General features: G+C 47.9%; 2 protein-coding genes across 4 annotated transcripts in view; one reads left to right on the forward strand and one right to left on the reverse strand.

The window, feature by feature from the left end:
- Positions 1–322: 322 nt before the first annotated feature.
- IL37 (interleukin 37) overlaps positions 323–20521 on the forward strand; it is a 45721-nt gene continuing 25522 nt past the window's right edge. The window contains exons 1-2 of one of the 2 annotated variants that reach the window (XM_019662863.1): positions 323–387; positions 792–924. The gene's annotated coding sequence lies outside the window, so the exon portion shown is untranslated. Of the gene's footprint in view, positions 388–417; positions 492–791; positions 925–20521 lie in introns of those variants that run through there. The other variant, XM_019662862.1, reaches the window with a different exon arrangement.
- Positions 2929–9703, reverse strand: IL1B (interleukin 1 beta). 2 transcript variants are annotated; one of them, XM_019662860.1, is made up of 7 exons: positions 9625–9703; positions 9148–9209; positions 8639–8690; positions 7214–7418; positions 5905–6063; positions 4493–4620; positions 2929–3675 (listed from the first exon to the last, which is right to left on the reverse strand). In XM_019662860.1, exons 2-7 carry the CDS (start codon positions 9192–9194, stop codon positions 3466–3468), a joined length of 801 nt encoding a protein of 266 aa, XP_019518405.1. In that variant the 5' UTR covers positions 9195–9209; positions 9625–9703; the 3' UTR covers positions 2929–3465. The 2 variants fall into 2 exon arrangements, with proteins under 2 accessions (XP_019518405.1, XP_019518406.1); XM_019662861.1 differs by lacking the exons at positions 9148–9209; positions 9625–9703 and having other exon boundaries at positions 8574–8649.

Consider the following 20521-nt stretch of genomic DNA (forward strand, 5'->3'; position numbering starts at 1 on the left):
ACCAGCCCTTACTCCTACTCTCCAAGTACACCAGATCTCCTTGCAAGATGCTGGGAGCAGCACTGGTGGTGTATTACCTCCTCGAGGTGCAGACAATTGACTCCCTGCCCCCCACAAAATGTAAGGACATGCTATTTCCGGTGCCATTTGTTGTCCTGGAGTTGGGGGAAGGTTCTGTCCGTCCCCACTCAAATCATGTGGCCCTTTCCACTTAGAAACAGGCCACTTCTCTTCTGGATAAAGGACACCTTATCAGTGCAGAGAAAGGGGGAGCTATTATGGGGAAAGAACTTGGCCCTAAGCCAGGAATAGAATAGCCCTTGGAGGATCCAGGAATTGGAGCCCAGGCCTTTTGAGCATTTTAATGCAGAGGATTAAAAAAATTATGTAAGTAATTCATGAACGCATTCTTCCTGTGAAACATTCAAACGTTGCAGATAAAGCTGAGGTCCCTCTGGATGAGCTCACCCCAGGAACCAGTTTTCAGCCTGGTTGGTACCTGCCAGACCTCCTGCCTTACTACTCTGAGGCACAGGGCTATGCATTTGGGATGTCTGTTTTCTCCTCCATGTAAATGGTATCATTCTGTACTTGCTCTGCAACTTGACTGTTTCCCTCATTGGTTTCTTTACTGATCTCTTTCCATTTCAGCAGTACCCTTTTTGTTTTTAGCTTGCCATGTTTTATTTAACCTCTTTCTACCAAAGGATAGTAAGACCCTTTCCAGGTTTATTTTGTTAAACTTTTTCTGAACAATTCTAAAGGAAACATCCTTGAACTTGTTTCTTCAGGGAAGATGCCAAATAGTGGAGTTGTTGAGGCACGCGGCATGTTAAAAGCAAACTGGACACACGGATTTCCTTTTCAGCACGGCTGTACCAATGTACCCCACATAGGTGACCTACAGCCTGGCTTCCTCACAAGGTGAGCTACCTTCACCCTTTGTCCCTCGTTCTGGCATGTCCTGCCTTTTGGACCCGAGAGAGGTGGGTGCAGTTGAATCACTTAGCCAGGAAAGAGGGCGGTATCAATGCTGGGGTGCCAGGACACCACTGCTCTCTCCCCAGACCAGCTGCCTGCCTCCCGCCAGCCCTGGTATGTCTTGTGGAGTGGGTGCCACTTGGGGGCCTGCTCCCAACAGCTGTCCCTTCCTTTGCACGACAGTTACAAAGCAGACAGTGCAGAGGGGAGGGGGCTCTGCGGGATTGTGGGGCTTCTGTCCGTACCCCATGGCCCGGCTTGGAGAGCTGTGAAGAAGGAGAAAGAGACGGGGCTGGGAATGACTGCTGCCACCTGGCACACTCAACAGTTGTTTTCCCCAAATAAGTCATATGCCTTTTGTTTGTCTGTTTTTTGACAGAATGCTTTCTAAAAATTATTTCTGAGTCAGTAATTTAGTCACGTGATTGAAAAATAGAACTATACAAAAAGTATCTGTAGAAATGTCTTGCTTTCACCTTTGTCCCCACATATCTTATTCCCCAGCCCCTCACAGCTACTTTTTAAATTTCCTATGTGTCTTCCAGAATTTTTCAAATCAAATAAAAGCACATTGGAAAGTATTGCTTAATTTTTTCTCCTTCCCTTGGTTACATAAAAGTTAGTACTGTCTGCCTCTGCCTCTTTTTCAGTTGTCAGCGTGTCTTGGAGAGGATTCTGTATTGGTGCAGAATGCTTTCTTGTTCTTTTTCGTAGCTGCATAGCATTCCACTGTAGAAATGTCCCATAATTCACTTAGCCAGTTTCCTGTTGACAGACATTAGGCTGTTTACAATCTTTTGCTATTACAAGTGATGTGCAATGATGAATTTTGAGCATGTAATTTCACAAGGGTATGTGTCTGTCTGTAGGATAAATCCCCAGAAGTGAAATTCCTGGGCCAAAGGGGATATGCATTTGTAATTTTCATAGTTATCAAAATTTCCTCTATAGGAGTTGTACTACCCATAATATTGGAGTGGAGGTCCTCCCTCAGTCTTGTCAATGGTCTGTGCTGTTAAAATTTTGATGTTTGTAATCTGATAGAACTTCAGTATCTCAAAGGGGCTATTAATTCACCTTTCTTATAAGTAATGTTGAGTATCTTTTACTCTGTCCAAGATCTAATAGTATGTCCTTTTTGGGGGGCAGCCTCTTAATTTATTTTTGTTGGATTCTGCCTATTGTTTTGTTAAATATTTGTTCTTGTTATTTTCCTAGTGTTTTGAGGGAACTCTTTACATAGTAAGCAAATTCTCCCTTTGTGTGAGATACGAGATACAGTTTTTCTCCAGAGTTGTTTTTGTGTTTTCACTTTGCTTCTGGTGATTTGTGCAACCCTGAAGGTTCTCTGTTGGCATCATTTCTTCTCATACCCCCTGCCTTTGTTCACACGGGTCCCTCCACCTGAAGTGCCTTTTTCTTCCTTTTCTCCATGAGGGACTGCTGCTCATCCTTCTAGGCCTGACTCATAAATCACCCTCCATGACCCTCAGTCCTTCACAGCAGATGTCACTTCTCCTGGTCACTCCTTTCCTACCATATGTGACCTCTACTTGTCATGCTGCCTTCGTTTCGCTTATGCACTCACCAACCCTAGTGTGTCTAGTACAGAGCATTTGCTAAGTAAATTCTGCCAAGTAAATGCGCAGAGAAATCATTGACAGCCACTTCCACAACTCAGCCCCTACAGTGCTCCAGCTGGTCCTGTTTTCAGGTGAACCTTGTGCGCTGAATATCTGTCTGTTGAGAAACAGAAATGAAGGGGAAGGAGGGGGAGGCGACTATGCTGGCCAGGGGTGTTTCCAGGTGCCCGGTGACACTCAGTGCGAAGTGGGCTGCCCCCCGCAGCCCCAGGTCCCAGCCTGTTTACCTCCACTCTTCTGTGTCACATCCAAGGGAAGCTAGTCACCACACAGAGACAAACTTTTTTTCAGTGAAATTTATTTCAAAATCATTGAATCAGTATGATTATACTTCCTCATTTACAAATATTCCTGTTAAAATAATCTGAGCTTATTTGTTTTCAGCCTGGTAAAAGGACTTCATATAAAGCCAGCACATTTGTCCAAATTAAATTGGTTCCTTGGGTGCTGAAAACTGGGCTCTTTCTTTCATAGATACCGTTGCTTCTAAATTAAATAGAGGAACCCACCAATAAATAAATAAATAGATAGTTAAGTGCTTGCTCATCAGGGGCTGGGTGCAGAAGACACAGGGTTTCTTTGGGCCAAATGTGCGGTGGCTCCTGCCAGGCTGGCCTTGTGTGAGTAGGCAGGCGAAAGGCGCCCGCCTTGGCCAGGGCTCTAAGGACCGGCCCTGCAGGATGGGCGCTCCTTCTGGCTGGTGGCGTCCTGAGCATCAGTGTAGGGAAGGCAGCCGGGTGTTGACCTAGCCTCAGTGACATGCAGCCGGCACCACGTCCAAACCCTCTGTTCCTTCTGCAGCCTGTTACTTAGCACATGTGGGCACTCTAGGTATAGGTCTCTAGCGAGAGAGGATGTCCAGGGTGAAGTCAGTTATGTCCTTTCCACCTTTTTGATTTCCTAGGAAGACGGGCCTCTGTTCCTCTTGCAAGGTGCTGATGTACCAGTTGGGGTATAGGGCTGACTCAAATTCCACCTTACTGTTGATTTCCGTCTTGTTGAAGACAAACCGTTTTTCCATCTTCTTAGACAGACCTTTGGAGTCTACTGTCTGTGGCAAAATAGAAATAAGAATTGTTGTGAGAGAAGGGACTAAGGCACTCTGGTGACCACGTTCTCTGGGCCAGCTCGAGGGGAAGCTGAAGAGCCACTCTCAGGACCAGGAGCTAGGCTCTGGAGTTCCTTGTGATCCCAACTTGCTGTGTGTGAAGGAGCCCTTATCCTTTTCTGAAACTGAGTATGCGATGGTAGGTGGGAAGTTTTCAAAAAGTGAAAATGACAGAAGAGTGGTAGATTGGGGGAGGAGGGTATCACTTTGTGAGGGTGTAAATGTCTAACTATTACATGTTTTGTACACCTGAAACTAATAAAAAAAAAAGTGAAATGAGGTTAAAGCTTCCAAGAGTACCTAGTTCCCAAGGACTTCCGCTGTTCTTTTGTTTTTGTTTTTGTTTGTTTGTTTGTTTTTAATGCCCCTGGGTAGAATGACTTCAATTTAGAAATGAAGCTTTGGCTGGGAGCTAGGGTTGGGAGGGAGGGTGATTTAGGGACTGGAGATGACGACAGGTGACAGGTCTCTTGAATTGATTAATTTTCCAAAGTGCCATTGATCAAATGGAGCAACCCTAACACTGTAATCAGTTGGGTGGTAGCAACAGCAGGACACAGTAACATCAGCAAAATAATTTAATTTTCTGTGGTGGGAGTGAAAGCTGCATGCATTTAACAATTACATTAAGTTTATTTACAAGTCTGCAAAATTGTCAGGTTTTCTGCAGGGAATGGTGGTTGTCTAAGAAAGTTCAGTGGTGGCTAGGGTTGCTTTAGAGGAGCCTCAGGGGGGCCTTCAGCCACTGGCACTCACTTACCTCCAGCTGTAGGGTGGGTTTGTCATCCTTCATCACACAAGACAGGTACAGGTTCTTTTCCTTGATGCCCAAGGCCACAGGTGTCTTGTTATTTTCTTCTCCTGGCATAAAGCTCATGCAGAACACCACTGGAGAAAGGGGAGGGGCTGGGTGGTCAGGGACACACAGGAGTGCAGGGCTGGCCCTACCACTGGACCCCAAGCCCAGGACGTGTACTGTTTAGCACCCTCTGTGGGAACCCACCTACAACTTCTCACAGATACCAGCAGGGTCAGTTGGTTGACTTAGGTTTTTCCCAGAAGGTCTGAGGGCTTCACAGAGCCTCACCACCATGGCAGTGAAGAATTAGGGGGTCTCATTTTTAAAAATGGAAGGAAAGAAAGAAAGAAGGAAGGAAGGAAAGAAAGAAAGAAAGAAAGAAAGAAAGAAAGAAAGAAAGAAAGAAAGAAAGAAAGAAAGAAAAGGAGGCCATCTTGACACTGGCCAATGATGGGCACATCCCCAAGAGCAGAACAATTTGATCAATGTGAAAGCAAGGAAAGAGGTAAAGCTGGGCTCCCTAAAGAAATCAGGCACAAATCTATTTCAGGAACACAGAGCAGCAAGTGGGGAGAACTGGGGCGAGGAGAAACTTAGCTGGGAAAAGTGGCTCCAAAGATAGATACTCATTTGAATCTTCCTTAGTCACACTGTCTCACTTGGAAGCCCCAAGGTCATGGTCACGACCAGCTCTAAAGAAACAGGATTGTTCTGGCCTAGCTGAGAGCAGGACACTTCCCACAGTGACACTTCTCTCCGAGGTCAGTCCTGGGAGGAGCAGGCTGCTCCTTTCCACACTCCCCTGGCTGCACCCCTGCACACAGGGCTCAGTCACAGCAGCAGGGTGCCAGGAAGATCCCATTACTGATGGGCTCCCATACTTGGGAGATTTGCCAGTTATAGCAGAGACAAAAGTTCCTGCTTGTCAGTGAGATGTCCCTACAAGGAACCCACTGGTGTCCAGCAGGAAGGATGTTAGAGGCACTGGGGCAGGGCTGGGAACGAGGGTGGACATGTTATCTCTTCACCATTCTACTTTCAACCTCAACCACAGGAAGAAGAACCCGCAGGCAGTTAGGTCACGTCCATCAAATGACCACTTTCTAACAGAGAGCTGACATTGCACATCTTTGAATGACCTGGCTGGACAGTGGTCCTGGCTGTGCTTGAGCCTCTAATTTCTCAGTCATGCCTGTTGCTGGGAAAAGAATGAGCTAAGCTAATCTGGTGTCACTGCTGGGACCCAAAGTTTATATGTTCTGCATCCAACTTTTTTCACTGACAGTGATAGTTTGCCTTGATCTACTTCGTTGACGATGTGGAGAATAGCAAGTTGCCAGAAGCCAGGAGAGGCATGAAGGTTCCTCGCTTACCTTGCTGGCTCACATCCTGTCCATTGAGGTGAACAGCCTGTAGCTCATGTGGCCCGGAAAGCACCAGCGCTTTATGGTTTACGTCCTGGAGTCTGCAGTTCAGCGACTGCAGGGGCGCATCACACACGTAAGTGTCATCCCACAAGCAGCTGATGGTTTCTGAAATGTGGAGCACATGCATTGCTTAGAGACCTGAGCATGGGAGGCAGCAGGACCCAGGCTCTTGCAGGCCATGCACAGCTCGAGGTCAGTTGTAGCATGGTGGAAAGGCACGTGAAACAGGTGAGGATAATGCACTTGGCGCCACAAGACATGGGCTCAGGCTTCAGTGCTGCTGCTTGCTATGGACAAGGGACAGAGTGACAGACATAAAACGCTGGCCCAACAGAGATATGAGATGCACAGGAGAGAGGGTAAGAGAAAGCACTCTGAGGATGACAGAGTGACTTGCAAGTGTGAGCAGTCATCAAGGTCTTATTCCGAGAGTAGTTTCAACTAAAGAGATGATTAATTTGGGTTCTCGGCTTCCCTGTTTTTCTCTCATCACTGGGTCTTCTACTTTTTAAAGGTGTTGACAAAAAAACATCCAAACCTATAGAAAAATTTTACAGGAATTTATCTGGGCCAAGATTTTGAGGACATGATCAGAAGCAAGTCCAATGGATTTGAGAAAATGTCCTGGAGAGTGGCAGTTCTCCAGTTCCTCTTATGCATTAGAATAAAAAGAAAGCCTGTAAGGAAGGTCCATGAAATCACTGGAGGTAGATGAGGGAGGTGGGAGAAAGCAAAGCCTGGAAATGCTTAGGATTGGATAGAAAACAAAGTGGTGAAACAGACTTCTTTTACATGGGCGGGTATAGGACAGTTAACACAACATTTACAGCAGATAAGGTATGCTGGCAACAAGATAACAATGAGGGGGTATGTGGTCTTGTGTCCTGATGCCAGCAGTTGTGCATTCCAGTAGGAAAAGCTTACTCTGACGTTTCAAAGGTGTGTCATCCTAGATGTGTAAGAACAATGGACAGGGCTCGCTTAAGGCAGAGTGATGCTTGCTAAGGAAGTTGTACACCTGCGTGGTGACAGCCCGCCATGTTAGGAATTTGTGATCAGACATCCTGGGTGGTCACTCAGTCCCTGAGGCTGCCAGGCTTGCCATGTGACCCCCTGAGCTTGTTGGGGCCACTATGTCACCCCTTTAAGTTCACAATGGTTTGACCTTTGGGGAGTTTAGTTGTCTGCTGAGTTATGGACTCTGAGAAGGAAATGAGCAGAGACCTCCTGTCTGCACTCAGCTCTGATTAAGTACCTTCTTCAAAGATGAGGAAAAAGAGGCTCCTCAAGTCGTCATCCTGGAAGTCCTGGGAGAAGACAATGGGCACCTTCCTCAGCTTCTCCATGGCCACTACGACCGATACAATCTTCCTGAAACTTGCGTTGTGGAGCTGCTGGGAGACTTGCAGCTGGATGGCCCCATCGCCCAGAGAGCTGAGGTCCAGGTCTTGGAAGGAGCACTGTGGAGACACCAAGGAAATGAGCTGTTAAGGTGGTCAGGCCAGAGAATGCCTGCTGGGACATCACTGGTGGAAGGGGTCTTCGTGATAATGAGTGCCTAACGATGATGATCTCATGTCTGCAAAGCCCAGTGAGGCTAAGTGGCTTACCCCAGGGCACGTGGCAGCTAGAGGCAGACCCAGGCCAGGATGGGAGCCTTTTGGTGCCCTGTATGCTATTTTAGAATAAATCCCATTCAGACATTGTTTATCTTTTGACACCTGCTCTGCCTAACTGTAGACTTGTACCTTCTTACACTTTATACCTTTTGTATCCTTAATGCTCTAACACTATGTATTTCATTTTTCATGACAGTGATAATCAGATTTTCACTACATCTATGCTCATTCAACAAGTTTTTAATTATTCTACACAAGTTCTTTTTTCTTAGAATGCTATTTCATGAGCATTTTGCAAGTACGATAAATGCTTGCTGCTTGTTATTCAGGGAACCTGTGTAACTGTACAAAGACCTCCCTGCAGTTGTCCTGAAGTGTAATAATGGCTTCAAAGCTGGAGGGACAGGTAAGGAGACCTTGAACAGAACGGAGTAACACAGAATGTGACATCGGTTCCTGCCCAGATCACAGGCTCCACGTGACAGAGCGCCAGTAGCTGCCCCACCCAGGGCTGCATAAAGCAGTCACGCTGGTTTTAAAACATTTCCGATGAAGCCCACAGTGGTGACTGACTTGTCCAAGGTCAAACAGTAACTGAATGATTTTCTTTCAGTTTCCAGTTCATCTATGTCTTGTCATAAGCTCCACCCCAGGGAGCAAAAGATGATTCTACCTTAAAGGGGGCAGGCATGTTAACCCTCAAGGTCTTGGAGCTTCACTTCAATGAGTCATGGAGGCTGAGCCCCTCTCCTAAAAGGACAATCAAATTTGCATTGAAGCCTTGGCTGTCTTCCTACGTGAAACAGCAAATGTTATCACCACTGTCACCTCCTCGCCCTCTGCAAGCATGGCTGCCAGCACCAAACCTTAGTGAGTGACTGGTGACATGGGAACCACACAGTGGCCAGGTCAGTATGTAGCATAGCCTGCATCTGTCTCACGGGAGGAGGTGAGAGTCATTCCATCACAAAATACCACAGTCAAGGTGGCCCATACCCTTTTCCTCGAGCCTTTCCATGGCAGAACCTTCCTTAGGTTGGGCGCTAAGCTCATGGTCTCACCTTGGTCTGTCTGGGGCCATCAGCCTCAAAGAACAGGTCATTCTCGTTGCCACTGTAATAGAAATAGACCCTGCTCAGTTATGCATCCCAGATAAGTTATTTTTCCTCCCTGCACAGCCTGCAGACAGCATGCCCCTAAAGCTGTCAGGTTACATGCTGACACACATGGGACAATACCAGAGGCAGGGCGGGCCTGGCGCCCTTGTGGTACCCTGGGACCTAACATCCTTCCCAGCTAAAACCTGAGCCTTCTCTTCTGCTGAGGCCACACTTTGCCAAGGGGGTCCCCTGTATCGCCTATGTGCCATCTTCTCTTTCTGCTTGTTGTCTGCAGGAAGCCCTGGTGGGTCCTAAGCCTGGACTTGGAGTTGGCAGGAAACCAGCCTTCAAAGCAGGTTAACTTGGAACCCTGCTTGCCACTGAAAGAGGCAGCTGGGGGGGACAGAGCTGGCCTCCAAGCACAGATAGCACCCCACTCTTGAAAGAGGAGCCCCACTCTCCCCACTGACCTGTAGTAAGCCATCATCTCACTGGCGAGTTCAGGTACTGCTGCCATGGCCGCTGGAGAAAGCTGTGTGAAGAGGAAGGAATGAATGAGCACTGCCACACCAGGCCCCACAGGGCTGCTTTTGTGGGTGACTTCCCTCAGCACCCAGTATGTGGTTGGCACGCCTGGAAAGTCTGGGGGTGGATGAGTGAATATATGCAAGAGCCCACCTTTGGGTCAAGAGAACATGTGCTAAAACAAACCCAAACCAGGGGTGTTTTTGTTAGGAGAGCTGGAGCAGAGGCATTGACACTGACCCCTCAGGTGTCAGGTGCTAGATAAGCAGTATTTGTTTCCAGAATATTCCCCCAGTCCTAGCATAAGAGTACAGCCAGCATTTGTAAAAAGCCCAGCCCTCAGGCAGAGAGAGAGTAAGGGAGAGGAGAGGGGCAGCCGCCCTTCGGACCTGATCGGAAAGAGGGGTCGGTTCAAGTCTTACCTGACAGTGGAGCCGAGTCCGGAGCGGCCTGTTGTTCGGTGGAGCTGTGCTGTCTGCCCGTTCACTCTTGCTGTTTTATGGCCTTCAAAAGCAGAAGTGGGAGCTGAGAAATTTCCCCTTCCGTTAGCCAATTTCACAACCATGTTAAAAAAAAGAGGATGGATGGCAACTTTTGGGAGAAGGTAAACGGAACGAATTTTCTAGTCCATGGAAGGGCAAGTGGCAGCAAACCGAGACCCATCATGGATGTGTCATCATGCAGATACGTGCTGTCTTCTACAACTGTCATGCAGATGATGTCAGGATTAGCACAGGGTTTTCCTAGGTTAGAGGATGTTTGATTTAGGGCCTCTGGGACAAAGGGGGTGCATACAAGTGTACACTCAAGCCCCCTCACTCACTCCTTGCACTTGGGCTTGGAGGGACCTTCCTACATGGAGATGGATGACGGTGCCATGCTCTACCTTGGAGCTCAGGATCAGTTACCGGAGCCCCTGGGGACACACGCAGCCTCGTAGAATGTGCCCAGAAGATACAGCTGTGCAGGGACAGGCTCATGATGGGCCCAGGGGTCTTGAGGAAAAGCTGTCAACCTTTTCAGGCCAGGTGATGGGTTGCACATGGATTCTTACCAATGTTTGATGAACCAGCCTTTATGGAGAACATATTTGAAAAGACTGAAAAGCTGGCTTCCATGATCACAATCCCCTTTTTAAAATGCAGAGGTGTTTTCTGCCTAAGAATTTTTCTGTTAACCCTGAAAAGTGGAATGTTGCTTTTATAAGACTATGCAGCTGAGACTATATCCCTTGGAAACTCCACGAGTTATTTTTTTCCAGCTTTACTGAGATATAATCCACATACAACGTGGCATAAGTTTAAGGTGTACAGATGATTTGATGCATGTGTCTACTGCAAAAAGATTATCACAATAGGTTAGTTACAGATCCATCACCTCACATAATTACATGTATATTTGTGATGAGAACATTTAAGATCTACTCTGTTAGCAACTTCCAAGTTCACAATGCAGTATTGTTAACCATAGTCACCATGCTGTACCTTAGATCCCCAGAACTTACTCATCTCATAGCTGGAAGTTTGTACCTTTGACCAACATCTCCCCATTTCCCCCACCCTCTAGCTCTTGGCAACCACCATTCTTTTCTCTCTATGATGAGTTTGGCTTTTTTAAAAAAAAGATTTCACATGTAAGTGAAATCATACAGCATCTGTTTTTCTCTGTCTGACTTGTTTCATTTAGCATAATGCCCTCTAGGTCCATCCATGTTGTCACAAACGGCAGGATTTCCTTCTTTTTTCTAGCTGGTTAATATCCCTTTGTGTGTGTATGTGTGTATCTCACATCTTCTTTATCCTTCGTCTGTCCATGGACACTTAGTTTGTTTCCATGTCTTGGTTATTGTCAATAATGCTGCAGTGAACACGAGGGTACAGATATCTCTTTAAGATAGTGATTTCATATCCTTTAGATAAATACCCAGAGGTGTACTTGCTGGGTCATACAGTAGTTCTGTCTTTAATTTTTTGAGGAGGCTCCATACTGATTTCCACAGTGGCTGCACCAATTTACATTCCCACCAACAGTGCAGGAGGGTTTCCTTTTCTCCACGCTTGTCAACACTTGTTATCTTTTATCTTTTTAAAAAATTTATTTATTAAGGTTTACAGAAAAGGACAGTTTATTAAAGCAGAAAGTAACAACTCTCAAAGCAAGAGGGGGTATATCTTACCTTTTTGATGATGTCCATTCTGACAGGTGTGAGGTGACAGCTCACTATGGTTTTGATTTGCACTTCCATGATGATTAGTATTTTGAGCATCCTTTCATGTGCCTGTTGGCCATTTGTCTTCTTTAGGAAATGTCTATTGAGGTCCTCTGTCCATTTTTTAATAGGATTTTTTTCTATTGAGTTATATGAGTTCCTTATATTTTTTGGATATTAATCCCTTATCTGAAATATGACTTGCAAATATCTTCTCTCATTCCATAGGTTGCCTTTCAGACAACCTTAAACTTTCAGTTTGAATCTTTAATCCATTTTGAATTAATTCTGGGGAGTGGTACAAGATAGGGGTCCAGTTTCATTCCTTTGCATGTAAATATCTAGTTTTCCCAACACCATGTATTGAAAAGGCTACCTTTTCCCCATTGAGTGTTCTTGGCTCCCTGGTCAAATATTAATTTACTAGGGTTTATTTCTGGACCCTCAATTCTGTTTTTTTTTTTTGTGTGTGTGTGTATCTATTTTTATGCTAATACCATATTGTCTTGATTATTATGGGTTTGTAGTTCAGTTTGAAGTCAGAAAGTGTGATGCCTTGAGCTTTGTTCTTTTTTCTCAAGATTATTGTTGTTATTTGAGGTCTTCTGTGGTTCCATACAAATTTTAAGATTGTTTTTTCTATTTCTGTGAAATATGCCATTGGGATTTTGATAGGGGCTGCATTGAGTCTGTGCATTGCGTTGGGTGGAATGGACAATATTAATTCTTCCAAGCCATGCGCACTATCTTTCCATGTATTTTTGTCTTCAATGTCTTTCTTTAATATCATATAGTTTTCAATGTACAAATCTTTCACCTCCTTGGTTAAATTTATTCCTAAGCATTTTATTGTTTTTGATGCTACTGTAAATGGGATTGTCTTCTTTATTCCTCTTTCAGATATTTTGTTGTTAATGTATAGAAATGACCAGACTTTGTCTAAGTCAGAGACCAGCAGAGTGCCTGCCCCAGGGCCACCCTCACATTTTAGAATGAAGAGTGGCTGGGTCATAACTGGTGTCCAGAGTCTAGGGATGGGGCCTCCCCTATCCCTTTGGCACATCTGTATTATCACACTTATTACAGCACTGAGTTGAAACCTTGGTCAATCATCCTTAAGAGGCTGTGGACGCTTTTAAAACTGGGCCTTCCTGGGCTGGCCGAGTGGCTTGTTGGTTAAGAGTTGGCTTGGGACGCCAGCTCTGAGCAGCAGGGCCCCGGTTCGGATCCCACATGAGGGCCAGTGATGCTGCGCCCTCTACAGCTAAGATGGTGAACAATAGCTCAACCTGGAGCTGGGTTGCCATGAGTCGCAGGCGATGGCGTAGGCTGCAGTGAGGCTGCAGTGGGCTGCCATAAGCTACCAGGAGTGGCCAGCAGCCAGTGTGAGAGGCCAGCGTGAGCTGCCGTGAGTGGCTGTCCAAGGGCCGGCGAGCAATCTGACTCACCCGGGAAGAGCACAGTGGTCGCAATACCAACATGAGCCAGTGAAGCGATGTCCTCCACAACTAGACTGAAGAACAAATGGACAGCAACTTGTCTGTTCCCCTTCCCTGATTCCCCAACGCTGTTCCCATCCCCCAATTCCCCAATAAAATCTTTAAAACAACAACAACAACAACAACAACAACAACAAAACAACTGGGCCTACCACAATGCCTGGTGTGCCAACTCAGGCATGGAGGTTTGCTGCCTGAGTAGGTGAGCAGGAATTTTACATAAACACATTCCTACTGTGTGCCAGGGGCTGTGCTTGGTCCACACTGTCCATGGGAGAGAACCCCTGATGTGCAGGCAGGGGAGTGGACTGTGTGTGGGGCAAAGACAGTCAGCGGACTTGCTCCCCAAGCAGCCTTTTGATTCTTAGTTTGGCTGCTAGTGCCTTGATATCTTGTGGCTATAAGAATCCCACCTTTGATAAGTTGTGTGTTTCACAGGAATCTAAAAGCCACATGTTCAATGCATCGATGTCCTGTGACTTTGGGAAGCAGTGTCTGGTCTCAGCTCTGAACTTCATGAACTTGGGTGTCTGGTTCTGCTGATACCCTAGAGGCCAGTCTAGGGAGCCTGGTGGACTCCTCCATCTGCCTCCACAGCATCCGCTCTGCAAAGGAACCGCTGGTCCCCAGCCTCGTTGGTGGACCTTCCCCCTCCCTCAGAGTCTTTATACTGGGGTCAGCAGGACCTGTGGGTCTGCTAGCTCAGTGGGCTCTCCTGATAGAACACGAGATGCCCTCAGTTGGTGGGTGTGATTGGAAGCTGAATGGGGGATGGAAGCCAGTGACAGAGCCATGTCTGAGGTGAGCCATCTGTTGTTGGGGCTTGAGATGGGGATCAGGAATTGTGAGTCTGCTTCCCCAGTTTCCAGCTTCCAGAGTGCATGAGCGTTATGCTTTCCACTCCAAGGGGATATTGGGGCCATGGGGCAATGGCCATGACATAGTAGCCTCTACAGCTCTGCCCTGTCTCCTCCCAGCCCTGTAGTCTGTACCCCAAAGTTGGCAGCATCCTGTGTACCTCAGGAACTGACACGTCTTATTTGTGTCATGCACACAGGTTGCACAATACATGTATCAAACTCTGTCTCCCAGGATACCACTCAGAACACAGCACTTCCTTCCAGTCCCAGCAGCAGAGGACACCTCCCTACAGAGCTAGCTGCACTGGGGTGGGCTGGGGCTGGAACAGTGATGATCATATAGATAAAGACGCAGACTCCAGGAAATGGAACCGGCAGAGGTGGGCAGTGGGCAATACCCGATGTCACTGACAGCTCCAGCTCTTGGGGAATTCCTGAGTTCTTGCATCATTCGGGTCCTTTTCAGCTGCAGGTTGCCCTCTGTCCTGGTGGGTCACTCCTCCAGGAGAGGACTGGAAAGTGCCGCGGTGCCGTCTCATGTCTGAGGTCGGGCATCCTCCCCCTTGTTGGCCTCACCCAGACGGGCTTCAGTCATTTTGGACAAGACGACAAGCAGAGTGACCGTGGGTCAGTTCTTACATTGTCAGAGTGAATGTATTCAGGCCTGCCCTCTTCTGTGTTCGTGCTCTCGCTCAGAGCAGACCTGAGCCGTGACCGGACTGTCCCCTCCGTTTTCCCCAAGCCCCATCTCATCCTTGGCACTGACTGACTCCTTAACGATGTTCTTGAGAAACTGCCATTCCCTGCCATCATGTCTATGGGTCTTTCTGAGATCTGAGAACATGAACCATATCCTGTGGCCACATCTGTCTCATGGATACCTCTCTCCCTTTCTTTCGGTTTCAAGGATTATTTGGGATTGGGCCATCCGAGTTTTAATTTTGAAACCTCTGGTCTTCTCATAACGTCATTTCCTTGGGCCTGCCACCTCCTCTTGGACTCAGGTCCTCAGAGAGGGGACAGGTAGACCCAGGGATGCACCTGTCATCCCCCCGTTGGGAACAAAGAGGGCCCAACTACATGAGCAGGGGGCTGGGTCTGCTGAAGTGTATGGCCTCCAGTGGCATCTCCCTGTCGGCTGAGTCAGGGCCTGTGAGATCTTGTCCTTCCTTTGGACCCAGCAGCAAAAGCCCCGGGTGGGTGAGAACGGTGCCAGCCTCCTGCTCTGTCCTCTCTCATGTACTGGTGTAGGAACCGGCCACAAACACAGGCTCTGGTACCACTTATACCAAAGATCTGGAGACATTATCCATAAGTGGCCATTGGAAAGAGGTGGCCACAGAGGACACACTTTTTGGAATGGATTTTCACATGAGTGGTATTTGGTGTGACAGTTCCAGAACGGATCTGTACAAGTTAACTGATGAAGTATGTGAGCAGAAAGTTTGATGTTAGGAACAGGCATGATGTTAAAACTAGAAAAGGGTCAGCTAGTAAGTGTGTTATGCTCCACAGGCCACATGGTCTCTGCTGCGACGGCTCCTCTGCCCTCGTGAGAATGCAGCACCCAGACCTGTGGGCGACAGCTGGAGCTGGATTTGTCCTGCAGGGTGTGTGTTGGACGCAGCCAGCACTTTCCTTGGATACATTTAGAAACAATACTTAAATAAGCCACCTTTTACTGAGCACCTACTAAGTGCCAGGCACTTTCTCACAGTCTTATTCATTTTTCACAATAAACTCTAAGTGAGGCAGCATTGACCCATGTCACTTACAGGGAAAGTAAGGCCCACAGAAGAGTGACTTTCTAAGACCACACGCATGACCAGTGGCTGCTGGGACCATGATGCAAGCATGCGTCAGTGGAAGCCACACCAGATCCTTTCTTGTCACTTTTAATTGTTAGGAGTTAAGTTGCTGTCCACAGTGCCCTTTCACACCAACCTGATGACATCCTCCATGGCATCATGCTGGCAGATACATGAGCCTCAACCACTCTGCCCACCATGGTCCTTGCGGGACTGGGGTAGCAATGTTCCCTGTCCCCCCACCTGGCTGTGTCTCGTGTGAGCTCTCTCCTTTGTCCTTCTCAGGGGCAGCTCTGGGGCTTTCTAAACCTGCTTTCAGTTCTCTCTTCCCTTTTCTGGGTCTCTTCCTTATTCCTCTGCACTTCCTCACTGGCTGTGGCAGCCCCTGCTGCTTGATGGTCTTATCTTTCCCTTTTCCCTTAAGACTTTGTTACAGCTAGAAAACCCCTTCAGATTCTACCCCTGCATCATATGGTTTTTTGTTAGGACACTGAGAAACACTTCTCTCCTAGAGTCTGTGACAAGACGCTTCTGTCTTCACCTGCCCATCGTGTCTATGTTCTACTTGCTGGCTGTTACATAATCAAAGGTAACTTGGCCACTTCCTCCCAGGACCCGTTAATCTCTCTCCTTCAGTCATTTCCTCCTTCTTGGCCAGAACTGGGTCTCCTGTCTTCTGGGAGAGGAAGTTTGCACAAGGCCACTCAGGGTTTGCTGGGTGTGTTGGTCAAGCCTGGGCCCCAAACTCTCAGTAGTTGTCCCTGAACTACTGAGCAATGTGGAATGAGGAAATGTAATTGTGTAAGGGTGTCACAACAGTTCTGCCCAAGCTTCAGTGCATGGACAGTATTCCAGAAGCCCAGCCTCAGGCTCGGGTTCCATTCCCTGCCTGCAAGGAGGGCTGGAAAGTCTCCCAGCACCTAACAAGGAATCTGTGAGGCGGCCACACGGGACCAGTTTTTCAAACCAGCTTTTCAGCAAGAGTGAGGTTTGACACAACAGCTCTAGAACCGATCTGTCAAAGCTAACTGCTGGTTTGCAGAGCAGAAAGTGACATGTTAGGACTGGTAGTGATTTAAAATCTCTCCTTAAGCATCTTGTTAATATAGCTGCTCATTTTCAATGTTTCCAATAATATGAAGCATTTAAAGTAAAGAGGGAGCCCTGTACTCCCGCTGCCCCACTGCCTGTCCCTCGATAAGCCACTGGACCAGGAAGTGCTCTAGTCACTGCCACTCAAGGACTCACCTGCCCACCACCCACCACCAGTCCTCTCAACTGGCCCCTTCGAGCATTGCCCCCAACACTTCGTTGCAGTCTAAGCCCCCTCCCTGTCACCTGGGTCACCCATTTTGTCTCCTAATTGGTTCACTTGCTGCCATGGAAACTCCATTCATCCACTCCCCTCATGTCAGCCACAGAGCTCTGTCCACAGAGCCAATCTGGTGATGTGTGGCCTTGCTCTGATCCCATCATTGGCTCCAACCTGAGCACCCGAGCATGAAAGGTGAGGCCGCCTAGGAGTCCTGTGCCCCTGCTCCTCAGCACATACCCCAGACAGTAGCCCCTGCTGGACAAGAGCTGTGTCCACTTGCCTGTCTGGGGAGCTCTGGGCTGTTGGTGGTGATGGATCAGGAAGGGATGGGAGCTGACACTCTAGGAAGAACAAGTGCTCTTTCTGCCCGTGTGTCTCCACCTGGGCAGAAATGTCTGGAGAGACACCCCCATTTCTCCCAAAGGGTGGTTTTGAAGTGCTTCTTGAGGGTTTTCCAAATTCCTCAGAAAAGGCAGGAGTTCCAGACAGATTAAAGTCAGAGGTGATGCACATCAGGATAAGGGGCTTTCAGAATGACTGCCATTCATTCATTCATTCATTCTTCACACCAGGCACCGTTGGAGGGTGTATGTGGTGCAGGCTGGAGCCCAGTTGCCCTGGTGCTGCAGTGGGGATAGGGGCCTTGTCCCGTGTGTATCACTGCCCCTTTGTCTCATTGCTTCCCTGAGGCTTGTGTTCACATGGAGACCCCCAGGGGCTCACCTCATTTTCCAGCAGACTGACTCCACAGGGAGGGGACATGGGAGCTCTATGTCCTCTCCTGGACCTTTCCTTATGCCTCTTGTCACTTGGCTGGTCCTCTTGGCTTGTATCCTTTATAATAAGATAATAATAACAGCACTTTCCTGAGTTCTATGGGTCTTTCTAATGAATTACCAAACCTGAGGGGGTCATGGAAATGTCTGAATTTAAAGCCCATCAGTTGAAGGTGTGGGCTGCCTGGGAACCCCTGAATTGTGACTGGCACTGGGAGAAGGACAGTTTTGTTGGGGCCGTGCCCTTTCACTTGTGGGGTCTGCACCAACTCTGGGTGGTTGCTACTACAGGTGAATTGAAGTTCCTCTAGTGGGGCTGAAATAGAATACTATCTTCTCAAGGACTTTGCTGTCTCGATCTCGTTCTCTCTCTGTAGCTCTCTCTCTGTCTCTGTGTCTATCTCTGGGTGACATGATCAGATGTGCATTTTAGCGAGTTCCTTTTTGCATGCAGCAAAAAGCTGGAGTTGGGCTCAGCTCGAAGAAGGGAGACAGAGAGTTTAGACGGGAGTGACAAGGATGAGGCCTGCCATGAGGCAGCAGAGCGGGGAGGGGACAAGCTTAGAGGCATTTCCAGAGTGAAGCAGAATAGGTTTAGTGGCCACTGAACATAAGTGCCACACTGAACATAAGGTAACTCTGCACTAGGCAAGTCTCATGTGGAAGCAGTAACCCTACAAGTCCCAAGGTAGCTGTTGCACACTGCCACTGTCCCCTGGCCTCCTTAGGTCCACAAACCAGTTTTTCAGGGCAACTTTGGGAGGCTGGATAGAGACTGGTTGTAGAGAGCAGTCTAGAAAGTACAAAGGTAAATAAGTGGGTGTGTAGGACACAGTCCTCAGTTGGGTTCTGAAACTACCTGCCACCCAGGCTTCCTGCTCCTTATCCCCAGCCGGCGCTTGTGGCCATGACATCAGCTGTCTCCCCCTGGGGCAGTGGTTGCCTGGGAAGTGTCCTGGCTCCAGTCTGACTCAGGAGCAGGCTCGCCTGTGGAGAAGCGATTGCTTTGCAAGACAGTGTCTGTGTTCAGAACCTTGAATCGGAAACTCCTTAACGAGTTTGCCAGGAAGGTTTTCTTCTGGAGCATGGCCTTTCATCATGAGACAGGCATGTCCTAGAGGTTTTAACAAACACACCCTGGGTTCACTCCAGAACAGGGGCTCAGAAAGACCTTCCCGCAGACAGAGACCCAGTGGCAGTGTGTCCACATGCAGTCCAAGGGATTGCAAAGAAATGGGAACCCCCCAAAAGCGTCATAAGAGAAATTAGGCTTTGCTTGCATTTCAGCTTCACATCGGCTCGGTATCCTGGACACTATTGTAAAGCTGACAACACACATTCGATGTGCCAGCCTGTGGGCATGGAAAGGTGGGTCATACGAAATGTACCATAATTCGTATTTTTTGTGTAAGATGCAGGAGGTGTACGTTGTAGCATTCTAGAATGGTCAGAGCACCATTCCTGAGGAGGGGCTGACTTAGTGCCCCGAGAGAGGTGAGTCCATGAGCACCATCTGTGCTCTAGTGACAGCTAGGGAGGAGAAAGCCCAAACACAGTTTTTCCATCCCTGGAAGTTAGCAGTAACAAGATATAAGCATTTATTTCACACTTGAAATCAAGACCCATGGCATGAAGTATCCCCACTGAAATTTGGCAGTGTTTGCCACAACGCCTCTGGTGTTCCCTGGACAGATCACTTAGGTTTCATCTCCTCATCCTCCTCCTAAGTTGTTTTTCCCACCAAATTCAAACAATGCAGAATTTGTAGAAGAAAAGGTCCACGTCCCCTCTCACACCCTTCACTCCCAAATGCACACGGTGGCCCTGCTAGTGGTTGGTTGGTGTCCTTCTAGGTTGAAGCCTTTCCTTTGTGCTCAGGAATATATAACACTGGTTTTTTTCCCTAAATGAGGTTACACTTAGCCATATTATATTCTTTTAAAAATCAACTTTATTGAGGTATAATTTATACAGAATAAAACATCCATTTTTAAATGTACAGCTTGATGAGTTTTGACAAATGAAAACTTGTGACACTGATACCCTGGCCAAGTCACAGACTATTTCCATCACGCTTAACCTTCCCTTACACCGCTTTGCAGCCAGCCTGCCATCACCTGCAGGCACCGGGGGTCCACCGTCTGCCACTGCAGCCTCATCAGTCCCTCACAGTTCCCTGTAAATGGAGCCGCACTCTGTCTCCACCCTCCTCTCGCACAGCATCCTGGAGATCTGCCTGTGTCCCTGCGTGTCCTTCCCATTGCTGAGCAGGCCTCTGTTTCGTGGGGGGGAGGGGGGGGCACTACTCGGGCAGCGTCTAACTGCCACCAGACAGGCGCATTGTTTCAGTCTCTGACAGCAATTCGTGGAGCCCCCATGAGCGTGCATGGCCAAGACTCCTTGTGGACTTGAGTTTTGTGGCTCTTGGCTGAGGAACTGTGACCAGAACTGCTGGGTCATATGGTGGATTTATGTGTAACTAAGAAGACGCCATGAGTTCTTCATGATGGTGACACTGTCCTGTACTCTGTCCAGCAATGTCTGGGAGGCCCCGTTGCTCCATGTCGTTGCCCCCGCTTTTGCTTTACTCAGGGTGAGGCTCCTGAGTCTATCTGCTCAGGCATCTCATGGTGGCCCTACCTCCTCCCTGGTGACCGGCCTGTTCCATGTGCTTATTGGCCACTCACATGTCTTCTTTTGTAAACTTTCTGTTCAGATATTTTGCCAATTTAAAAAATTCGGTGATTTGTCTTATTGTGTTGGAAGATGTGAGCTAATAGAAAAGTCTGCGTTGGTCTCTGCCCTCGGCTCCTGGCACAGGGCTCCTGAAACCCTTGTAATTTCCTGGGTGA

Source organism: Hipposideros armiger, unplaced genomic scaffold (assembly GCF_001890085.2).
Source record: "Hipposideros armiger isolate ML-2016 unplaced genomic scaffold, ASM189008v1 scaffold_382, whole genome shotgun sequence".
Taxonomy (NCBI): domain Eukaryota; kingdom Metazoa; phylum Chordata; class Mammalia; order Chiroptera; family Hipposideridae; genus Hipposideros; species Hipposideros armiger.

What these genes read in the sequence shown, in the direction of transcription:
- IL1B (XM_019662860.1), bottom strand. Translation starts at nt 9,194, where the DNA reads ATGGCAGCAGTACCTGAACTCGCCAGTGAGATGATGGCTTACTACAG. An exon ending in TTTCCTCATCTTTGAAGAAG is followed by an intron (nt 6,064 to 7,213) that starts GTACTTAATCAG and finishes TCCACATTTCAG; the next exon opens with AAACCATCAGCTGCTTGTGG. An exon ending in ACAGGATGTGAGCCAGCAAG is followed by an intron (nt 4,621 to 5,904) that starts GTAAGCGAGGAA and finishes CCCTTTCTCCAG; the next exon opens with TGGTGTTCTGCATGAGCTTT.